The sequence below is a fragment of the Aquarana catesbeiana genome, linkage group LG08 (assembly GCF_042186555.1).
Source record: "Aquarana catesbeiana isolate 2022-GZ linkage group LG08, ASM4218655v1, whole genome shotgun sequence".
Taxonomy (NCBI): domain Eukaryota; kingdom Metazoa; phylum Chordata; class Amphibia; order Anura; family Ranidae; genus Aquarana; species Aquarana catesbeiana.
The window spans coordinates 21,285,141-21,307,139 of NC_133331.1; the positions used below are offsets into that span (position 1 = coordinate 21,285,141).

The window sequence follows — 21,999 nt, forward strand, 5'->3', positions numbered from 1 at the left end:
ACATGTGGTATCCCCATACTCAGGAGAAGCAGCTGAATGTATTTTGGGGTGCAATTCCACATAGGCCCATGGCCTGTGTGAGCAATATATCATTTAGTGACAACTTTTTGTAAATATTTTTTTTTTTTTTGTCATTATTCAATCACTTGGGACAAAAAAAATAAATATTCAATGGGTTCAACATGCCTCTCAGCAATTTCCTTTGGGTGTCTACTTTCCAAAATGAGGTCATTTGGGGGGGTTTTGTACTGCCCTGCCATTTTAGCACCTCAAGAAATGACATAGGCAGTCATAAACTAAAAGCTATGTAAATTCCAGAAAATGTACCCTAGTTTGTAGACGCTATAACTTTTGCGCAAACCAATAAATATACGCTTATTGACATTTTTTTTACCAAAGACATGTGGCCGAATAAATTTTGGCCTAAATGTATGACTAAAATTGAGTTTTTTTGGATTTTTTTTATAACAAAAAGTAGAAAATATCATTTTTTTTCCAAATTTTCGATCTTTTTCCGTTTATAGCGCAAAAAATAAAAACCGCAGAGGTGATCAAATGCCATCAAAAGAAAGCTCTATTTGTGGGAAGAAAAGGACGCAAATTTCGTTTGGGTACAGCATTGCATGACCGCGCAATTAAAAGTTAAAGCGACGCAGTGCCAAATTGGAAAAAGACCTCTGGTCCTTAGGCAGCATAATGGTCCGGGGCTCAAGTGGTTAAAGTGGTGTTCCGGACGAAATTATACTTTTTAAATAAAAATATCCCTATAATACACAAGCTTAATGTATTCTAGTAAAGTTAGTTTGTAAACTAAGGTCTGTTTTGTTAGTTTATAGCAGTAGTTTGTTATTTTATAAACTTACAGCAGGCCGTGGCCATCTTAAGTGTGGGCATCTGAAGCCAGACTGCATTTCTTCCTGGATCTCATCCTTGCAGATCTCGCACATGCTCAGTGCAGCACAAGCAGTGTAATAGGTTTTAGGTCAGGTCTCCATAGCAACGGCAGTTTCAGAGGAAGTTGCCGCCCCTTCCCAGAAGGCATTGCAAACAGGAAATGATGCGATGGGCCGCGGCCAGGGAGGAGGAAGTGAAAAATTAATACAGCAGATATACAGTAAGTGCAGAGAAAAAAAAATAAAAAAATATCCAATTTGTTTACAGTGCACAGTTTAGTGAGGGATGCTGAAGAGTTGTAAAAGTGGGTGGAACTCCACTTTAATATCCATACCACACTAAAAAAAAGCATCTGGTATGCATTTTCAAGGTGGGGGTGCAATTATTTTTTTCATTTCTTTCTGTAGGAAGTGCTACAGCAAAAGTGGCATTTACAAAGAAAAAAATGACACATTTTAAATTACAATGACATTCATTGCCAGTTAAAAAAAAAAAAAAACACCTTAGGGTCTGCTATGTATTTAGGGGAACCTTTGTGGTTTGTCATTTCATTTTCTGGCAATTTAAAACTTCTTTTACATCCTAAATGTCAGTGGTTTAAAACATCATTGCTTATGGCTAAATGGAATTTGTATTTTTTTATTACTACATATTCCCCCAGGCAGTGACCCTCCTGCATGTTATTTTTTGACATCCCCAGAAAATGTCATTTTTAATTTGACAGTTTCAAATCCCACTGACTTCAATGAGGTTCAGGTTCTGCATTTCAGACTCCTTTGAAGTTCCTCAACCCTACTTGAGCCAAACACAGGGTAGTTCGGATTATACCAAATCAAGAGGACAAATGAAGAGCGTGAATCTTCCTAACTGGGATACAGACAGCAATAAAAACCTGACAGGAGTGCCAATCACTCTCCATTCTATACAAAACTAAAAAAGTTTTGCTTGAGTTCTACTTTAATATTTATAAGTGCACCATTGTTAGTGCTCTCACATTTAAAGGGGTTGTAAATCTTCAAGGTTTTTAGAATAGAATGCATTGAGGTGAAAAACCTCCTGTAATGCTGCGGCCCCCCCGAGCCTCCATTTTACTTACCTGTACCCCCTGTATCTCGTCCTGAGGATGAGCACACCAGCAAAAGCCGGTGTCTCGGGTCATGATTGCATGGATTGATAGCAGCGCAGCCATTGGCTCCCGCTGCTGTCAATCAAATCCAATGACCCGGGTGCCGGGGGTGGGGCCAAGTCATACATTTGGCTTCTATGGACGCCGAATAAATGACTCGGGAGCGCGCCCGCAAGGTAACCCCCTGGCAGAGTGCTTCTCCCAGGGGGTTATCTAATGTGGGGAGGAGCCGCGAGAGCCACCGAGGGATCCCAGAAGAAGAGGTTTGGAGCCACTCTGTGCAAAACGAGCTGCACAGTGGAGGTAAGTATGACATGTTTGTTATTTTAAAAAAAACAAACGAAGCTTTAGTGTCACGTTAAGATCAGGATTGCAAACTCCTGGGGCACACTGACACATCTAGACAGCTTCCTAGAATATTTGCTAATATATTGTAGACGATGCTGGGGATGAGTCCTGGGAGGGTGCTATGTGTCTCCCATATTTGGGTTATGGTCCCTTTAAAAGAAATGATTGGGGTACTCAGGGATTCTTATCCATGCAGGGTAAGAAGGTTCCAGGACAGTTGCGCATAAAGGAGAGGACTAACTTGCAGTTCTCTCTGCATTAGTAATTGCCTATTTGGCACCTGAAACTTTGTAAGTTCAGAGAGATATTCGGGTGGGAAAGAACCTCCAACCCTGATTACGGGGACTCTGGCCCCAACAGGGTTAAACATCCTCCAGGAAGCAGATCTTAGGACAGGAAACTTCCAGTGTTGTAAGTGGAGCGGAAGGAGTTTAGGAGAGGAGACCTGTCTGAGAACCGCATGTGGGCTGGAAAACAACTGAAGTTGGACTTTCCTAACTTTGGGGTAAATCCCTTATATGAACTTTATATATATATTTATATGTCTCATATTTTGTTTGTGCTGAAGACAAGCAGACTTTTGTGTTATGTTTTCTGAAGTTAAGTCAGTTTCATTTTGATGCTGGAAGCTCTGTTTTTGTTTCCTTTTAAGCGATTGACGTAGCTGCCTACTTCCGGGTTTAGGGCGCAAGCAGGTCAGCATGTCCCGGGAAATGATTTACGGACGGGACCTGTTGATCGTCACAGCCCAGAGCTCTGTGTTGGTAAAATCTTCCGGAATGAAGTGGTTAAAGAAAAATAAAGACTTTTATGTTTAAGACAAACATCTTTGCACATGATCCTGAGGTGCTATTACTGTGGCTGTATCCCTGAAGATTACAGTATGCAAATAAAACATGGATTGAAAATTAAATTAAACATTCTCTCTTTGCTTGCTGACTGTGCCTGTTCTGGAGTTTTTTGGCCATTTGTAAATGTGGGTTTGTTTTATTACTTTGTATTATAAATCAAGCAGAGTGTCCGTATGTTGGGAGATATCTGTCAGATCTTCAGGGCTCTCTTCTGACAAATCCAGTTTTGTTTGGATTGACAGTCACCTTTATGATATCCAGAAGTTTCATGCATCCTTACACAGTTTCCCGAGGATTTTGTTGATATCTGAAATCTGGGTAATAAATAAAAATGAGCAGTTATGGATTTTGTTTCTGGAAGAACAACATTCATATTCTCAGTGTAGATGAAGAGTCACTTACAGGCTGATATTATAGAGCCGACCGTCCACCCATCTCCATCCATCTCCATCTCTGTACAGACCAATCCAGAACTGTGCCACTGCTTTTTCTGCTTGTCCTCCGACGGATCTGTTTATAAATTCCTGGTAACACAGAACAACATTTGTCACAATCGAGATTATTATCAATGGAGCAATGGTTTGTCAAATTGGATATGAGCAGATGTCAATTTGGGAGACCATTATAATAAGGAAGAGGTGGGTAAAGCATGCTACAGAGAAAGTGGGTGTGGCTAAAAAATTGAGGGGTGTGGGCTCCCCGTGATGTACTAAATGACATATGCCCACCTTCATCAAATATACATATTAGCCGGACATCATTTCTTTTAAAAATAGAATTACCATGTACATACCATACAATAAGACATTGCTAATTGCAACTGGGGATGAGCCCGATGTTCGAGTTGAATGTAAGTTCGACTCGAACATCGGGTGTTTGCCTGTTCACCAACAGAAAACATTATGCAGTGTTCGTGGCAAACTCGAAAGTCTATGGGACATTAACATGATAAACCAAAAGTGCTCGTTCTAAAGGCTTATATGCAATTTATTGTCATAAAAATTGTTTGGGGACCCGGGTCCTGCCCCAGGGGACATGGATCAATGCAAAAAAAAGTTTTAAAAACGGACGTTTTTTCGGGAGCAGTGATTTTAATAATGCTTAAAGTGAACAATAAAAATGAAATATTCCTTTAAATATCGTGCCTGAGTGGTGTCTATAGTATGCCTGTAAAGTGGCGCATTTTTCCCGTGTTTAGAACAGTACCACAGCAAAACTACATTACTGAAGGAAAAATTGTAAGTTAAAACTGATCACGGCTGTAATGAATTGTCAGGTCTCGGCAATATAGATAAAACTCATTGAAAAAAATGGCATGGGTTCCCCCCAGTCCATTACCAGGCCCTTTGTGTCTGGTGTGAATATTAAGGGGAACCCCAAACCAAAAATGAAAAAAAAATGCGTGGGGGTCCTCCTAAAATCCATGCCAGGCCTTTCAGGTCTGGTATGGATATTAAGGGGAACCCTGCGCCCAATTTAAAAAACAAATGGCGTAGGGGTCTCCCCCAAAATCCAGACCCTACCATTTCACAAAAAAGTGTCAAAAATAGTAAAAAAAGACAGGAGACACTTTGAGATAAGTCCTTTATTAAAAGATAAAAAAATAATAATGTCCCACGATGTAAATCCATCTCATGCCACCCGACGGACTGAAAACAGAAAAAAAAAAAAAAGCCGCAACAGGTCCGCCTCCATGGGAGGCTCCCGCTAAGTGACGCTTCTTCTCGGTGACAGCTGTTATATAGCTGAGGGCGGGGCCACCCAGTGACGTAAACAATTCATTACAGCTGCAAGCAGTTTTATATAACTTTTTTCCTTTAGAAATGTCATTTTGCTGTGGTACTGTTCTAAACACGGGAAAGATGCGCCACTTTACATGCATACTATAGACACCCCCCAGGCATGATATTTAACCACTTCAGTCCTGGAAGAATTTACCCCCTTCCTGACCAGAGCACTTTTTGCGATTTGGCACTGCGTCGCTTTAACTGACAATTGCGCGGTCGTGCGATGTTGCACCCAAACCAAATTGATGTCCTTATTTTCTCACAAATAGAGCTTTCCTTTGGTGATATTTGATCACCTCTGCAGTTTTTATTTTTTGCGCTATAAACAAAAAAAGAGCCACAATTTTGAAAAAGGGAGGGAAGTGATTCTAACTGTGGGGGGATGAGCTACTACTCACATGATGGCGATCACTGCTCCAGATGACAGGGAGCAGTGATCTCTGTCATGTCACTAGGCAGAATGGGGAAATGCCCTGTTTACATAGGCATCTCCCTGTTCTTCTGCTCCGTGCAACAATCGCGGGCACCCGGTGGACATCGAGTCCACGGGACCCGCGGTCACGGAGCATGCAGCGGGTGCGCACGCCCACAATGCTGCATCTTAAAGGGGACGTACCTGTACGCCCATTTGCCAAGCCGTGCCATTGTGCCGACATATATCGCTGTGCGCTGGTCGGCAAGGGGTTAAAGGAATATTTCATTTTTATTGTTTCACTTTAAGCATTATTAAAATCACTGCTCCCAAAAAAAGTCAGTTTTAAAACTTTTTTTGCATTTATACATGTCCCCTGGGGTAGGACCCGGGTCCCCAAACACTTTTTATGCATATAAGCCTTTAAGATGAGCACTTTTGATTTTTCATGTTCGTGTCCCATAGACTTTAACGGTGTTCGTGTGTTCGTCCAAATTTTTTGCCTTTTCGCATGTTCTGGTGCGATTCGAACACGGGGGGTGTTCGGCTCATCCTTAATTGCAACTAGTATTCAGAAAAAGAGATAGATATACAACAAATGGGGTACCAATGATTACATTCAGGATACAAGAGAAGTGGTGCTGTGCAGAGTCCATACATACAGAAGAACAGATACTGAGAATTACACCCAGCACACAGGACAAAATAAGTGGTACTGTGCAGAGTCCATACATATAAAATAGGAATACATACTGAGAAAGTGATGGGAATTCTCCTCCTATACAATTGTCACCAGAAGATGTGTTCTATATTATGTTTAATTCACACAAGAATTGTGGCCCCTATGGCTTTGTTTATGTGGCTGGAGCTGTGTGTGGGCTGCTTATGTCTCTCTAATGCCGCGTACACACGAGCGGACTGTCCGGCAGAAAAGGTACGACAGAACGATTCTGTCGGACATTCCAATCATGTGTGGGCTTCATCGGACCTTCATCGGACCTTTTCTGTCGAAAATTCCGACTGACCTAGAAATAGAACATGTTTCAAATCTTTCCGACGGACTCGAGTCCGATCGAAAAATCAGTTAGTCTGTATGCTAGTCTGATGGACAAAAAAGAACGCTAGGGCAGCTATTGGCTACTGGCTATGAACTTCCTTATTCTAGTCCGGTCGTACGTCATCACGTTCGAAACGATCAGACTTTGGTGTGATTGTGTGTAGGCAAGTCCGTTTCGTTGGAACTCCGTCACAACTCCATCGGAACTCCCCCGAAAAGTCCTTCGGAGTTCAGGCGGACGAGAAGTCCGCTCGTGTGTACACGGCATTAGGAGATGCAGCAGCTGTTACGGACACAGTCACAGGTCCTAATTTGATAGGACCCGCAGCTTTATCTGAACAGATGTGCTTTGGTGATTGTATGTGATTAAACATTGTAAAGTTAAATACAGTGGACAAATGCCTATAATCAGAACTTTAAGCCCTCGTTCACATTGAAATGTGTCTCTGAAATCGCACAAATGCGCTTTGACCAGGAACATGCAGTCAGGGGAGGCAGAGCCTCCCCTGCCATGAGCATAAAAAAAAAAAAAAATTAAGGGGCATAGCTCAGCAACCATTTGAGGGGTAGATAGCTGAAGTCCTATCCCACCACTGGCAAAAATTTGGGGCTCCTTCGACCTATGGTTTTTAGAGATACGGGGCTCCTTGCGCAGCCTGTCAGAAGCTAAATACAGAGCTGCCAGTTTAAATATAAGCTGGCACACTCTGTTTGTAGCAGACTGAGAGGTTGAGCTCACAGAACCTCTCCTCACTTCTTGGCACTGAGCTCAATGGACAGCTTGGAGTCTTGGACCAATATACCATTGGCCCAAGTTGTCCAATAAAAAATTCTGCAGTGGAGGCACGCCTCTCACTGCAGTGTCATAGTAGGGGGCATGTGTCAAGGAGACACCTGCTCTCTTCCAGCCCAGCCCCCTTAACTAGAAGGAAAATACATGAGTTTATGTGTATAAGATTTACCCACAATCCCATGTTTTTCTTACACAGTTATGAGGGAAAATGAGAATCTGCTGCTGCTGAAAGGGTACTAGCTAAATCATATAACATTATGCTATATATATTGTAATGGACTAGCATCAAATGCAGACATCTCAAGTCTCCCGCGAGATGCGGAGACTCCCGCATACCCGCAAGTGCCTCCCGATCTCCCGGGAATGATCGGTGTGGCGGGGAACAGCTCTGATCATTGATCTCCTTCTATCAATTTTTAGCTGACAGATACTTCTCCTTCTCTCCCTCCCGCGGCTGTCAGCTAAAAAGCTATACTGAGAGATCGATGATCACAGCTGTCCCTCCAGCCGTACCGATCATTCCCAGCTTCTCTGTGTGCTCCTCCCCTGGCCCTCTCCATGTCCTTCTCCCCCCCCTGTTATCCTCTGACCTCCTCCATGTCCTTCCCCCCCCCCGTTCTCCTCTGACCTCCTCCATGTCCTTCTCTGCCCCCACCCCCCTGTTCTCCGGCCCCCCTCGTCCCCCGCAGCCGGCTTATTAATGAACAGGAGCCTCTGTCTCCTGTTCATTCATCTTCAGTGCTGAGAAAGGGACTGGGGAATGTGTCCTCAGTCCCTTTGTCTGTCTCAAAGGGGAGATGTCAGGGGTCTGTTTTGTCTTGGGGGCGTTTGAAGGTTTCCCTCGCAGGGGTTTTCAGCATTCTTTTGTCCATCAACAAAATGACATTCAGCCTATTTGGCTCTCACTTGCAGCACTGCTGCTCTGGCCTTACACTCCAGGCCCTTGTCTGTCTGGTACAGACTGTTTCACCGACCACCTTGGTGCATAAAGCTAGCAGCCTCTTGCTGCACTGGCTCACACGTGGAGCCCTTCTGACTCCTGGTACTCAGACTTCCTATCTGCCACGATGGATATCACAGTAAATATCACTGTAAAAATATAAACCCACCCTACCCTATTAACTTCATTGAGAAACTTGTCACTATCGCTCCCAGTACAAGGTTCAGGAGTAACACAGAGCTTAGGTGTCAGTAGTAAATAATGCAGGATGCAGGGGTAAGTAGTAAGTAATGCAGAGCGCAGGGGTCAATAATAAGTAACACTGAGTTTAAGAGTCAGTAGTAGTTATGCAGATTGTAGGAATCAGCACTCTCAGTCTTTTAACTTATAATAAGGTTTACCTGTAGGTACTGTGAATATCTCCTAAACTTGCACTATGTAGGAGATATTCAGAGTGCATGCAGCCAGTGACGTCACCAGCACATGTGCTCTGAAGGTTCATAGGTGCCGTAGCCAAGGGCTCCCGCATGCATGTACCCGGAGGCCGCAAACCTGGAAGGAAGACAGAGGGAAGGTGGAAGCCAAGTCAGCAGTGACAGCGTACCACTGGAGGGCTTCGTTTTAAGGTAAGTTTCACATAATGTGCTAGTATGTGATGCATACTAGCATATTATGACATTGCCTGGCAGGAAATTTTCCCGACGCGTTGCTTCACTGATCACGTGACTTCATCAAGGGTATGGAGTCAGGTGTACAATGCCGGCATCTGGAATCTAGAGTCATGTTTATACAGAGGCTTGACCTGTAGGGGTCTCTGTCCAAGGTGTGGGGCTGGGGCAAACCACTAGCGCACTTCGGAAGGCGGAAGCATCTGGATGAATTGGGTTTTCTTGCACAAGCACTTTGTTTCTTATGAACTTTATTATTAGGCACGTTCATCATATTGATTCACAGTATTGTCACTTTGATATTGTTGCACTTTATTAAGCATGAAGGAGAGTTTATTATTATTTGCACTAGATTGTCATTATTTGTCATTCATTATTATTGCACTTTATGAAGAATTATCTATATTGTACTTTATATACCTATCATCACTTTTGAGTAAGCGCCACATTATTTATTATATCATTGGCACAGTGTGGGAACACCATTTATGTTGGCAGCTGCTTCGTTTTTTATATTGATTCACTTGGTTTGTGCATTAGTACTTACACTTCACTGACAGAAACAAAAAGTACAGTATGTGATCTGACACTTGTAGGTAGGGCTGGGACAAAAATTTGGCCCTGGACTTCATCCAGACCGGCCCACTTTAATTTTGCAAACATGCACAAAAACAAGTGAAGTGGGAGGGCTAACGTCATGCAGGAACATTGCTACAGCTTCTTTGCCTTTCAGCAATGCAGCGGCGCTGAGGCTGAGCCGGGTTGTGCACTATGAAGTGAGGTGATGGGCAGTGTGGATGACAGGTCAATCTTATACCGGTCGGCAACCCCGATGGCCACACAAGCCCACCCCCCCCCCCCTTCACTAGCCATTAGCTGTTCTACTTTATTTCTCTTATATCAAGGGTGCTAAATTTATGGAGGTCCGGTCAGAAAAATGTTCTTCCTGCGGAGGTCATATTGGTGCTATGACTCCACATGATATCCTTCACATCACAGCCTCCCGTGCACATCTCAGCACCTCACACACCCTGCACACACCTTGAGGGCCCACACACATCACACTTTGTACTTTTTTCCTTTTAACTTTATTGAAATGTCAAAATACCTTTCATTCATTTTCATGCACTGCAGCCCAGTTGCGGTGCATAGAAACAGAATGCATTTTGCACCACACTGCTCAGCACTCAGGGGCGCTGTTGTAGTGTGAACAGGACAGATAGAAAACAATTGTTTTCTATTGCCCTTGCAGAGACCTGTGTTTTGCTAGTGCAGAAATTACAGACCCCTTTTACATCAGTGTCCTCAGTCCCTCCTTTCACATCACTCCCCCCCCCCCCCGTTTTACATCAAAGGCTGCCTTAATCACAGACCCCTGATCACAGACCCCCTGATCATAGGCCCCCATCACAGACCCCCCATTATAGACTGACCCATCACAGACTGACCCCCCCATCACAGACCCCCCATCACAGACTGACCTGACCCATCACAGACCCCCACCATCACAAACATACCCCCCAAATCACAGACCCCCATTACAGACTGACCCCCCTATCACAGACCCCCCCATCACAGACTGACCTGACCCATCACAGACCTCCCCATCACAGACCCCCCATCACAGACTGACCCCCCCCCAAATCTCAGACTGACCCCCCCCATCACAGACAGACCCCCATCACAGACTGACCCCCCAAATCACAGACCCCCCATCACAGACTGATCCCCCCCATCACATACTGATCCCCCATCACAGACTGATCCCAATCACAGACTGACCCCCCAAATCACAGACCCCCCCCAATACAGAATGACCTCCTCCACCTTCCGTTTGAGGATCTCCCCACAGATGCTCAATAGGGTTTAGGTCTGGAGACATGCTTGGCCAGTCCATCACCTTTACCCTCAGCTTCTTTAGCAAGGCCGTGGTCCTCTTGGTGGTGTGTTCGGGGTTGTTACGGTGGAATATTGCCCTGCGGCCCAGTCTCCGAATGGAGGGGATCATGCTCTGCTTCAGTATGTCACAGTACATGTTGGCATTCATGGTTCCCTCAATGAACTATAGCTCCCCAGTGCCGGCAGCACTCATACAGCCCCAGACCATGACACTCCCACCACCATGCTTGACTGTAGGCAAGACACACTTGTCTTTATACTCCTCACCTGGTTGCCGCCACACACACTTGACACCATCTGAACCAAATAAGTTTATCTTGGTCTCATCAGACCACAGGACATGGTTCCAGTAAACCTTGTCCATAGTCTGCTTGTCTTCAGCAAACTGTTTGCAGGCTTTCTTGTGCATCATCTTTAGAAGAGGCTTCCTTCTGGGACAACAGCCATGCAGACCAATTTGATGCAGTGTGCGGCTTATGGTCTGAGCACTGACAGGCTGACCCCCCATCCCTTCAACCTCTGCAGCAATAATGGCAGCACTCTTACGTCTATTTCCCAAAGACAACCTCTGGATATGACGCTGAGCAGGTGCACTCAACTTCTCTGGTCGATTGTGGCGAGGCCTGTTCTGAGTGGAATCTGTTCTGTTAAACCACTATATGGTCTTGGCCACTGTGCTGTAGCCTCAGTTTCAGGGTCTTGGCAATCTTCCTATAGCCTAGGCCATCTTTATGTAGAGCAATTATTTTTTTTTCAGACCCTAAGAGTTCTTTGCTATGAGGTGCCATGTTGAACCTCCAGTGACCAGTATGAGAGAGTGAGAGCGATAACACCAAATTGAACACGCCTGCTCCCCATTCACACCTGAGACCTTGTAACACTATCGAGTCACATGACACCGGGGAGGGAAAATGGCTAATTGGGCCCAATTTGGAGATTTTCACTTAGGGGTGTACTCACTTTTGTTGCCAGCGGTTTAGACATTAATGGCTGTGTGTTGAGTTATTTTGAGGGGAGAGAAAATTTACACTGTTATACAAGCTGTACACTCACTACTTTACATTGTAGCAAAGTGTCATTTCTTCAGTGTTGTCACATGAAAAGATAGAAGAAAATATTTACAATAATGTGAGGGGTGTACTCACTTTTGTGAGATGCTGTATGTAGGGGTCAGTAGTAAGTAATGTAGTGTGCGGCAGTTAATAGTCAGTAACGCAGAGTGCAGAGGTCAGTATCAAGTAATGTAGGAAAATCTCAGAAGTATGTGGGAATCACCTAGATGCTACACAGATTGTATGCAAGATTTATATCTTCTGTGTCAAGCCAGCTGGATTTTGGGTGAACCTAGCTCTAGTGGTGGCTGACAATGTTGCAAGCTATTTCACAGCCTTGCTTTACCATCTCAAAGGAACCCTTTTTCTCATCATTCCTCCAAACGAGAGTCTCTCTTTAGGTAGTAAGTTGGTATGAGCGTGATCCTCATGACACACTACTATATGTGACTTATGTATTGTACCTTATACCAAGGAAAACGTTTTGCTCCATCTATGTAACAATCAATACATTACTAGCATTTTTAATCATATGAATTAGATAATAAATATCATCCTTGTGGCAAATTTATTCTCACATAGATTTCCATGTTATACCATACCTGCTGTCCCCGGTCCTCTATGACCAGTAGATGGGCTCCCATCCCTTCACACACTTCCCGGCTCTCGTTCCATGTTCTGTATTCTCCTCCAGATGAAATGTAATAACAGTTCTCATTGTGCCCCAACCAGCCACCGGGACACACCGTGCATTCTATAGGAAAATATTTAAGAAAATTGAGACAAATATGTGAATATCAGACCAGGGTGTAATAAACATGTTTTAATGCAAGGTGCAGTTTATAGGGAAGCATTACGATGTTTTTATTCCACGAAATACATTTTGTACACCTGTCTGCCCTGTCTCCTGCTAGCCAGCCTTCATCCCAAAGTTTCCTATCTAAACCAGTCCCATCTGTTTCTGTTCAGGCCTTACTTTAGATCACGTTGGTATCTGTCTTGTGGGTGTTGTCTGAACCATCCTGGCATCGTAGTGCCTGGTCTACAAGCCTTACTGGCACAGTATAGTGCTTTTAGTTGGGAGATGCATATGCTCCTTATCCATAATAATAATAATTTAATGATTAAGTCCCACTTTAATTTTTCCATTTCGAGGATCTGTCCCCAGTAGAGATTTTCTGCACCTACACACATGTGCTGTGCAAAAAAATCCACTCCTTGCTGCACACCTCCCAACATTTTGAGATGGGAATGAGGGACAACTACTAGCAAATGTATGTAGGCATAGGACATGCCCCCTGTCACATCCCCTTAAAGGAGAAATAACCCCCCAAAAAAGGTTGATTAAATCCACAAGTGCTTTTTTTACCACTACTATTCCTTTATATTGGCTTTTAAAATGTACAAATTGCATTACATTGTACAAATGTACAAATGCAGCAATTTAGAAATTGGATGAAAGGTTTAGCACTGAAAAACACTTTTTGAAAGATAAAAAGTGCATTTTATATACATCTATATAGATCAGACCAAAATGAGGGACAAATGAGGAGGAATGAGGGACAGAGGGACATTGCTCTAACTCAGGGACTGTTGGGCGCTATGCTTCCTGTGACGATTACACTTTCAGATCCCACCAGTGTGCCAGAATGTGACATATTACACCAGGCCTCCCAACTTTCTGAAATGGGAATGAGGGACACCTATTAGCAAATGTACTGTATGTAGGCACAGGACACACCCCCTGCAACGCCCCCTTAACCACTTCAATACCGGGCACTTTTGCCCCTTCCTGCCCAAGCCAATTTTCAGCTCTCAGCGCTGTCACTTTTTAAATGACAATTGCGCAGTCATACTACACTGTACCCAAACAACATTTTTATAATTTTGTTCCCACAAATAGAGCTTTCTTTTGGTGGTATTGGATCACCTCTGTGGTTCTTATTTTTTGCTAAACGAATAAAAAAAGACCGAAAATTTTGAAAAAAAAAGTTTTTCTTTGTTTCCATCGTAAGATTTTGTAAATAAGTAAGTTTTCTCCTTCACTGATGGGCACTGATAAGCTGCACTGATGGTCACTGATAAGGCGGCACAATGAGGTGGCACCAATGAGATGGCACTGATGAGCACTGACGATGGGCACTGATAGGCGGCACTGATGGGCACTGATAGGCGGCACTGATAGGTGGCACTGATATGCAGCACTGATGGGCATTGATAGGCGGCACTGATTGGCACTCATAGGTGGCACTGTTGGGCACTGATGAGCACTGATAGGCGACACTGATGGGCACTGAAAGGCTGCACTGATGGGTACTTATGAGTGTCACTGAAAGGCGGCACTGCTGGGCACTGATAGGCACTGAAAGGTGGTGTGAAAACAGTGGTAACACTGCGCTAACCCAATGTAAAAAACACAAAGCTGCTACACACAAATGTGACAAATATTCAGAATAAGCTGGTGTGAAAATGTAGCGCTAAAACCAAACCAAACCAAAATGTGTATATGAATAAAATTCAGTGACCAGTGGATGCTGTCCACTGTAACATGAAAGGAAAAAGCCAAAATGTACACAAGTAAAGTTCAATAACTCGTGAATAGTATCTTTGTCTAAACTATGTGTCATGTTCACCAATGCCAGGAGCATGGCGGACAAGATGGGTGAACTAGAGATACTGTTGTACAAGGAGGATTTGGATTTTGTGGGAATTTCAGAGACCTGGTTCAACAGCTCAAAGGATTGGCTGGCAAACATTCAAGGGTATACCCTATACCGCAAGGATAGAGAGGGTAAAAAAGGGGGAGGGGTATGCCTATATATCAAGAATAATGTACAAGTGAATGTGAGAGATGACATCACTGAGGGGGCTAGGGAGGAGGTGGAATCTTTATGGGTAGAGCTCCAAAGGGATGAAGCTAAGGGGAAAATAATACTGGGAGTATGCTATAGGCCCCCTAACCTGAGGGAGGAAGTAGAGACGGATCTCCTATCACAAATTGGATTAGCAGCAAGGATGGGAAGTGTTATCATAATGGGGGATTTTAATTATCCAGACATAGACTGGGCGGAGGGAACTGCGCATTCATTTAAGGCTCGCCAGTTCCTTAGTGTCTTGCAGGACAATTTTATGGGTCAGATGGTAGACGCACCAACTAGAAATAAAACATTACTAGATCTACTGATTACCAACAATACAGACCTGATAACAGATGTGGAAATACGGGGCAATTTAGGTAACAGCGATCACAGGTCAATTAGTTTCAGTATAAATCACACAAATAGGAAACATGAAGGGAACACAAAGACACTGAATTTCAAAAGAGCCAACTTCCCTAAACTACAAACCTTGCTAAAAGGCATAAATTGGGATAAAATATTAGGAACAAAGAATACGGAGGAGAGATGGGTTTGCTTTAAGAGCATATTAAATAAGGGCATTAGCCAATGTATCCCATTGGGTAATAAATTTAAAAGAGCGAACAAACATCCTGGATGGCTTAACTCCAATGTAAAAATGCATATAAAAGCAAAGGAGAAGGCCTTCAAAAAATACTAGGTTGAGGGATCATCCTCAGCATTCAGAATTTATAAAGAATGCAATAAGAAATGTAAGGGTGCAATTAGGATGGCTAAGATAGAACATGAAAGACACATAGCGGAGGAGAGCAAAAAAATCCCAAGAAATTCTTTAAGTATGTAAACAGTAAAAAAGGGAGGACAGACCATATTGGCCCCATAAAGAATGAGGAAAGACATCTGGTTACAAAGGATGGGGAGATGGCAAAGGTATTGAATTTATTCTTCTCCTCAGTCTTCACGAGTGAATCGGGGGGCTTCAGTAACCAAAACTGCAGTGTTTATCCTCATGACACAACACAGGAAGCACCTACATGGTTAACAGAGGACGGAATTAAAATTAGACTTGAGAAACTTGACATTAATAAATCACCGGGACCAGATGGCTTGCATCCGAGGGTACTTAGGGAACTCAGTCAGGTGATTGCCAGACCGTTGTTCCTAATTTTTACAGACAGTCTATTGACTGGAATGGTACCAGCTGATTGGAGAAAAGCCAATGTAGCACCAATATTTAAAAAGGGCCCAAAAAACATCCCTGGGAATTACAGACCAGTTAGCCTAACATCAATAGTATGTAAACTCTTGGAGGGGATGATAAGGGACTATATACAAGATTTTAGTAATAAGAATGATATCATTAGCAGTAATCAGCATGGATTCATGAAGAATCGTTCTTGCCAAACCAATCTATTAACCTTCTATGAGGAGGTGAGTTGCCATCTAGATAAAGGAAGACCCGTAGACGTGGTGTATCTGGATTTTGCAAAAGCATTTGACACAGTTCCCCATAAACGTTTACTGTACAAAATAAGGTGCGTTGGCATGGACCATAGGGTGAGTACATAGATTGAAAACTGGCTACAAGGGCGTGTTCAGAGGGTGGTGATAAATGGGGAGTACTCAGAATGGTCAGGGGTGGGTAGTGGGGTTCCCCAGGGTTCTGTGCTGGGACCAATCCTATTTAATTTGTTCATAAACGACCTGGAGGATGGGATAAACAGTTCAATCTCTGTATTTGCAGACGATACTAAGCTAAGCAGGGCAATAACTTCTCCGCAGGATGTGGAAATCTTGCAAAAAGACCTGAACAAATTAATGGGGTGGGCGACTACATGGCAAATGAGGTTCAATGTAGAAAAATGTAAAATAATGCATTTGGGTGGCAAAAATATGAATGCAATCTATACACTGGGGGGAGAACCTCTGGGGAATCTAGGATGGAAAAGGACCTGGGGGTCCTAGTAGATGATAGGCTCAGCAATGGCATGCAATGCCAAGCTGCTGCTAATAAAGCAAACAGAATATTGGCATGCATTAAAAGGGGGATCAACTCCAGAGATAAAACAATAATTCTCCCGCTCTACAAGACTCTGGTCCGGCCGCACCTGGAGTATGCTGTCCAGTTCTGGGCACCAGTCCTCAGGAGGGACGTACTGGAAATGGAGCGAGTACAAAGAAGGGCAACAAAGCTAATAAAGGGTCTGGAGGATCTTAGTTATGAGGAAAGGTTGCGAGCACTGAACTTATTCTCTCTGGAGAAGAGACGCTTGAGAGGGGATATGATTTCAATTTACAAATACTGTACTGGTGACCCCACAATAGGGATAAAACTTTTTTGCAGAAGAGAGTTTAATAAGACTCGTGGCCACTCATTACAATTAGAAGAAAAGAGGTTTAACCTTAAACTACATAGAGGGTTCTTTACTGTAAGAGCGGCAAGGATGTGGAATTCCCTTCCACGGGCGGTGGTCTCAGCGGGGAGCATTGATAGCTTCAAGAAACTATTAGATAATCACCTGAATGACCGCAATATACAGGGATATGTAATGTAATACTGACACATAATCACACACATAGGTTGGACTTGATGGACTTGTGTCTTTTTTCAACCTCACCTACTATGTAACTATGTAACTATGTAACTATGTAAAAGTATGAGCAACTTGAGTGATAAAGTTCCACAGTGCAATAAGGTAGACAATCCAGTATGAGTGGAGAATCTTCTAGTGTGTGGTTTATCAACATGGAAATCTGGAGGTAAAAAGAGGTGAAATACTCTTACCAGAACAGCGACATCGAATCAAACAGGCTTAGAGATCCAGATAGATGGCTGTCCTGGAGGGAGATGGAAGTCCCGGATCTAAAAGGACATCTCCTTTAGACTGGACCAGCTGCAGTGATGCTCTTCAACCGAAAGGAACCGTGTGGAAAAGGAAAAACATCATAAAATCAAGTGTAGGAAATAGTGTGCCTTGTCAAGGCACACACCTTGGGAAAGGCACACTATTTCCTACACTTGATTTTATTCTATGTGATCACGCTTTTATTATTTGTATATTGGTTTGACCCAATAAACCTACCTCATTGATCTGCACTATTGGAGTACTCCAATTTTTTCTCTCTCCATACTCTTGGGACTGGATATGAGATCTGGATGTTTTTCCTTTTCCACACGGTTCCTTTCGGTTGAAGAGCATCACTGCAGCTGGTCCAGTCTAAAGGAGATGTCCTTTGAGATCCGGGACTTCCATCTCCCTCCAGAACAGCCATCTATCTGGATCTCTAAGCCTGTTTGATTCAATGTCGCTGGCATTCAAATCCACCTGTTCTGGTAATTGTATTTCACCTCTTTCTACCTCAAGATTTCCATGTTGATGAACTACACACTAGAAGATTCTCCACTCATACTGGATTGTCTACCTTATTGCACTGTGGGACTTTATCACTCACGTTGCTCATACTTTTGTCACAGTGGATACTATTAACGAGTTATTGAACTTTACTTGTATACATTTTGGCTTTTTCCTTACATGTTACAGTGGACAGCATCCACTGGTCACTGAATTTTATTCATATACACATTTTGGTTTTGTTTGGTTTTAGCACTGAAAGGCGGCACTGATGGCTGACACTGATAGATTGCACTGATAGACATGGCTGATGGCACTGGCAGGCATTGTTAATGGGCACTGATTGACATCTGCCCTGGCACTGATTGGCATATCCCTGGGCACTGATTGGCATATCCCTGGTGGTCTAGGGTGGCATACCTGGTGTGCGTCCTTTATTGCCATCCCTGGTGGTCCTGGCGGCATCCCTGGTGGTCCAGTGATAAACAATCAGCGCAGACCCCCCGTCAGGAGAGCCGCCGATCGGCTCTTCTCTACTCACGTCTGTCAGAACTGAGTGAGGAAAAGCCAATAAACGGCTCTTCCTGTTTACATCGTGATCAGCCGTGATTGGACACAGCTGATCACGTGGTAAAGAGCCCCTGTCAGAGGCTGTTTACCAAGATCAGTGTATCGGTGAGTCAGACTGACACGCCACACCACCGATTGCCGCACTGCGCATACCCCCAAGGGCGCGCGCCGGCAGTTATCCTGCTGGATGTCATATGACACCCAGTCAGGATAAGAGAACCACCGCCCAGCCGTCATTCTGCTATAGGCCGGGCGGGAAGTGGTTAATGGAGAATTGTACAAAAAAAAGGATTGGTTAAAGCCACAAGTGCTTTTTTTACCACTACTATTCCTTTATATTGTCTTTTGCAATTTAGAAATGCAGCAATTTAGAAATTGGATGAATCGGTTAGATCAGACCAAAATGAGGGACTAATGAGGAGGAAAGAGGGACAGGGGGACTTTGTTCCAAATAAGGGACAGGTTCTCGAAATCAGAGACAGTTGGAGGTATGTTTCACACGCAATGTCACCTCATGCAGAATTTCCAGCTTGCAAGACAACAATCTAAGCACCAGAAGATTGAAAGTGATTGTCACTGGAGTAGGTTAACTAAGTAGTTAACCCTTCACATACAGTAGCTACCGCCACATATTTTAACAGAAACTGGAGTTTCTGTTGTATGAAACTGGAGCTTGAGATGTATGAAAGTTCAGTTGTAGTTCAAAAACCAGACTCATGGATGTGTATTGCTTATTAGACTGTTTGTGAGAGGTGGGTTTTGACCGAACAACCTAAAAGATTCATTGCAGACCCTACAATTGAAGGTTTATGACACCTCTGCATGCTATCTAATTTACCACTCATATCTAATTTCTCTGCTCTTTGTTAAATGTGGCTTAAGCAGGACTGTTTTCTTTTGTCAAATGCATACAGTGCCTTGAAAAAGTATTCATACTCCTTGAAATTTTGCACATTTTGTCATGTTACAACCAAAAACGTGAATGTATTATATTGGGATTTTATGTGATAGACCAACACAAAGTGGTATTTAGCACCCTCTACCTTAGGTAGGTGCTAAGTGTAAGGTTTTTTTTGTGTAAGCTGCCAATGCAGGTAAATTTAAGCAGGCCTATGCTGCGAGCTAGGCCTGTTTGTTTTGATCTGGGGGCAGGGGAGTGGTTTAGTGTAGCAGTTGGTGACTGACATGTACTTCAGCTCTTGGGCGCCTCTTCTGTTTCCAGGGAGAATGTTCTGGAAATGGGGCAGGGCTGAGTGCTGGAGTGACATGGGGTGCATGTGAGGAGCTCTGACCAATCCCCAACTAGGATTGGCAGGGGGGGAGGCCTCCATGCTCAGCCTGCTGGGGGAGGAGTTATCGGCTGGGTGAACTGGAGCATGGAGGGTTAGACTGTCGTGCAGGAGGGACACCCCCATCTGGGGGGGGTGTACCTCAGGCGGGGAGCTCGGGAGCTGGGAGGGAGCCTCTCCTTACACCGTCATGGAGAGATGTCCTGTAACAGGAGCTGGAAGAGACAGTTGGTCCGCACATCCGGAGTAAGTCCATCAGGAAGGATCCAAGGCAGGTGTCGGTGAGTGGAGAGCACAGTGGAGAGATCTGGAAGAGACATGCCAGGGGAGCTGGATGTAGAGCCAGAGGGAGAGACTGTGGAGTTTGTGTCAAATCGATGCAGCCATGAAGGCGGGCATGACTTGCAAGTCTTGCTGGGACTTGCTGGGATCAGTAGTCCATCACCAATTAATGTTCTCAAGTAAACGGTTGCTGCCATAAATGGATATTGCAGGCCCCGGCCTACAAAAGGTCATCAAGTAAATTCACTGGGACTTTTTCAGAGTGAGACTAGTCATGTTCTGATGGCGTGACAGGATTACTAAGACTGTGACAGAAAGTCATGGCTGGAGGAAGAAGTGTTCTTAGGTAAAAGTCTGTCAAGTTTAGGATCAACCATCTTGTCCTTCTGAGAAGTGTGACGTAGTTACTATATTCTTCAAAGTACTAATTTATCCTATGGGCATCCCATGTCCCTTTTTCCCAACCAAGTTCAATCCCCTAATAAAATAACAAAAAATAGCAAGAGACTGTTCATTGACTAAAGGAGTGTGTCTAATGGATGTCTGGCGGCAGGGTGAAATGTGTGGATGTTGTAACACGTAGCAACCAATCGCTACATTTGGAGGTCCCACCGAGATCCACCTTCACGGTTAACCTGCTGGCCATCGCCCCTAGCAACACAGAAAAAAGGGGAGACTTTGCTTGTTTCATCATCTAAAGGATTCAACTGTGGGAAAAGACTGTGTGCTTCCCTAAAATCAACTTTTTACAAGTGCCATTGCCCATAGCATTATCATTGCCTCCTGCTACCCAGTTACTTCAACCAGTCCTGGGGCGGACACTTGTACTTAGCCCTGCAACCCAGTGACTGTAAAACATGTGCCGTTACCTGTGGCAACCACAGCGCGCGATCGCACTCATGGATTACATATAGGTCCAGCGCTCTGCATGGCACAGACATTACACACTGCATTGCAGATTATCTGAACTTTTCTTTTAAAATTCCTGCTTGACAACAGTAAAGGGGGAGAGAGAATGTTGACTGTTACTCCTGGTAATGGAACGCAACCAGGGGGTGTCTGCGGACGGGACTTTTATATGCTGGTCCGATACAAGGAGACATTGGAGACATTTACTTTATTGTTGCCAAGGGCAACCACTGTACAGTTTGCCTGCCATCAGTGTTCAACTTCTGTGGGGCAGTTTGTGTGGAGACACATGTCTGGACAGAACCAGTTAGCACCAGCGTGCCTGCTAATTCCAGCTTCTACCACAAGGAGTCAGCACAGCACACGCAGCACGGAGCCTGCTTATCAGTTCCTCAGGCACTGAACAGATGGAGAACTGAGGGGCGGAGTCAAGCCCTGGAGGAACTGATGCCTTCCAGCCTGCCACGCACACTACGAGACAGATAACAATGGCGGTGGGTGGTCAGATGATGCCCACTTTACAGTGGATTCCTGACATGCAGAAGCAGACGCTGATTGGAGATTTGCGGAGGACTCACCTTGGGGGTGATCAGAGGAGTGGAGCGGCTGTGCCTACTCTCTCCCAAGTGCCACACCCTAACGTCGGGAGTAACAGCTTGGGCCCGGTGCGATCATTGTGGGGAGCCACTAACCCGGATGGGACCTGTTCAGCAGGAGTCAAGGTACTACACTGTTAACCTGCTTTCAGGACTTTGTATGCCACAGCTGCAGGAGAATCGGAGGGCCGGAAAGGGCCAGGGATCATCAACCAGAGGCGGAGAGGTATTGCGGCCTGGCGACTCCTCCGTGAAGATCCTGGACATACCGGAGGAAGAGAATGCTGCCATGACCCATGGCCTGGCCAGGGGCCT

The 21,999-nt window shown here is 44.3% G+C and overlaps 1 protein-coding gene across 3 annotated transcripts in view; it reads right to left on the reverse strand.

Moving 5' to 3' along the window:
* Positions 1 to 1,159: 1,159 nt before the first annotated feature.
* LOC141105630 (killer cell lectin-like receptor subfamily G member 1) overlaps positions 1,160 to 21,999 on the reverse strand; it is a 38,574-nt gene continuing 17,734 nt past the window's right edge. For 2 of the 3 annotated variants that reach the window (XM_073595589.1, XM_073595591.1), the window contains 3 exons: positions 12,430 to 12,581; positions 3,622 to 3,743; positions 1,163 to 3,533 (listed from right to left, as the gene is read on the reverse strand). In XM_073595589.1, coding sequence (XP_073451690.1) covers positions 3,410 to 3,533; positions 3,622 to 3,743; positions 12,430 to 12,581 — 398 coding nt within the window. In that variant the 3' untranslated portion in view covers positions 1,163 to 3,409. Of the gene's footprint in view, positions 3,534 to 3,621; positions 3,744 to 12,429; positions 12,582 to 21,999 lie in introns of all 3 variants that reach the window. The other variant, XM_073595590.1, reaches the window with a different exon arrangement.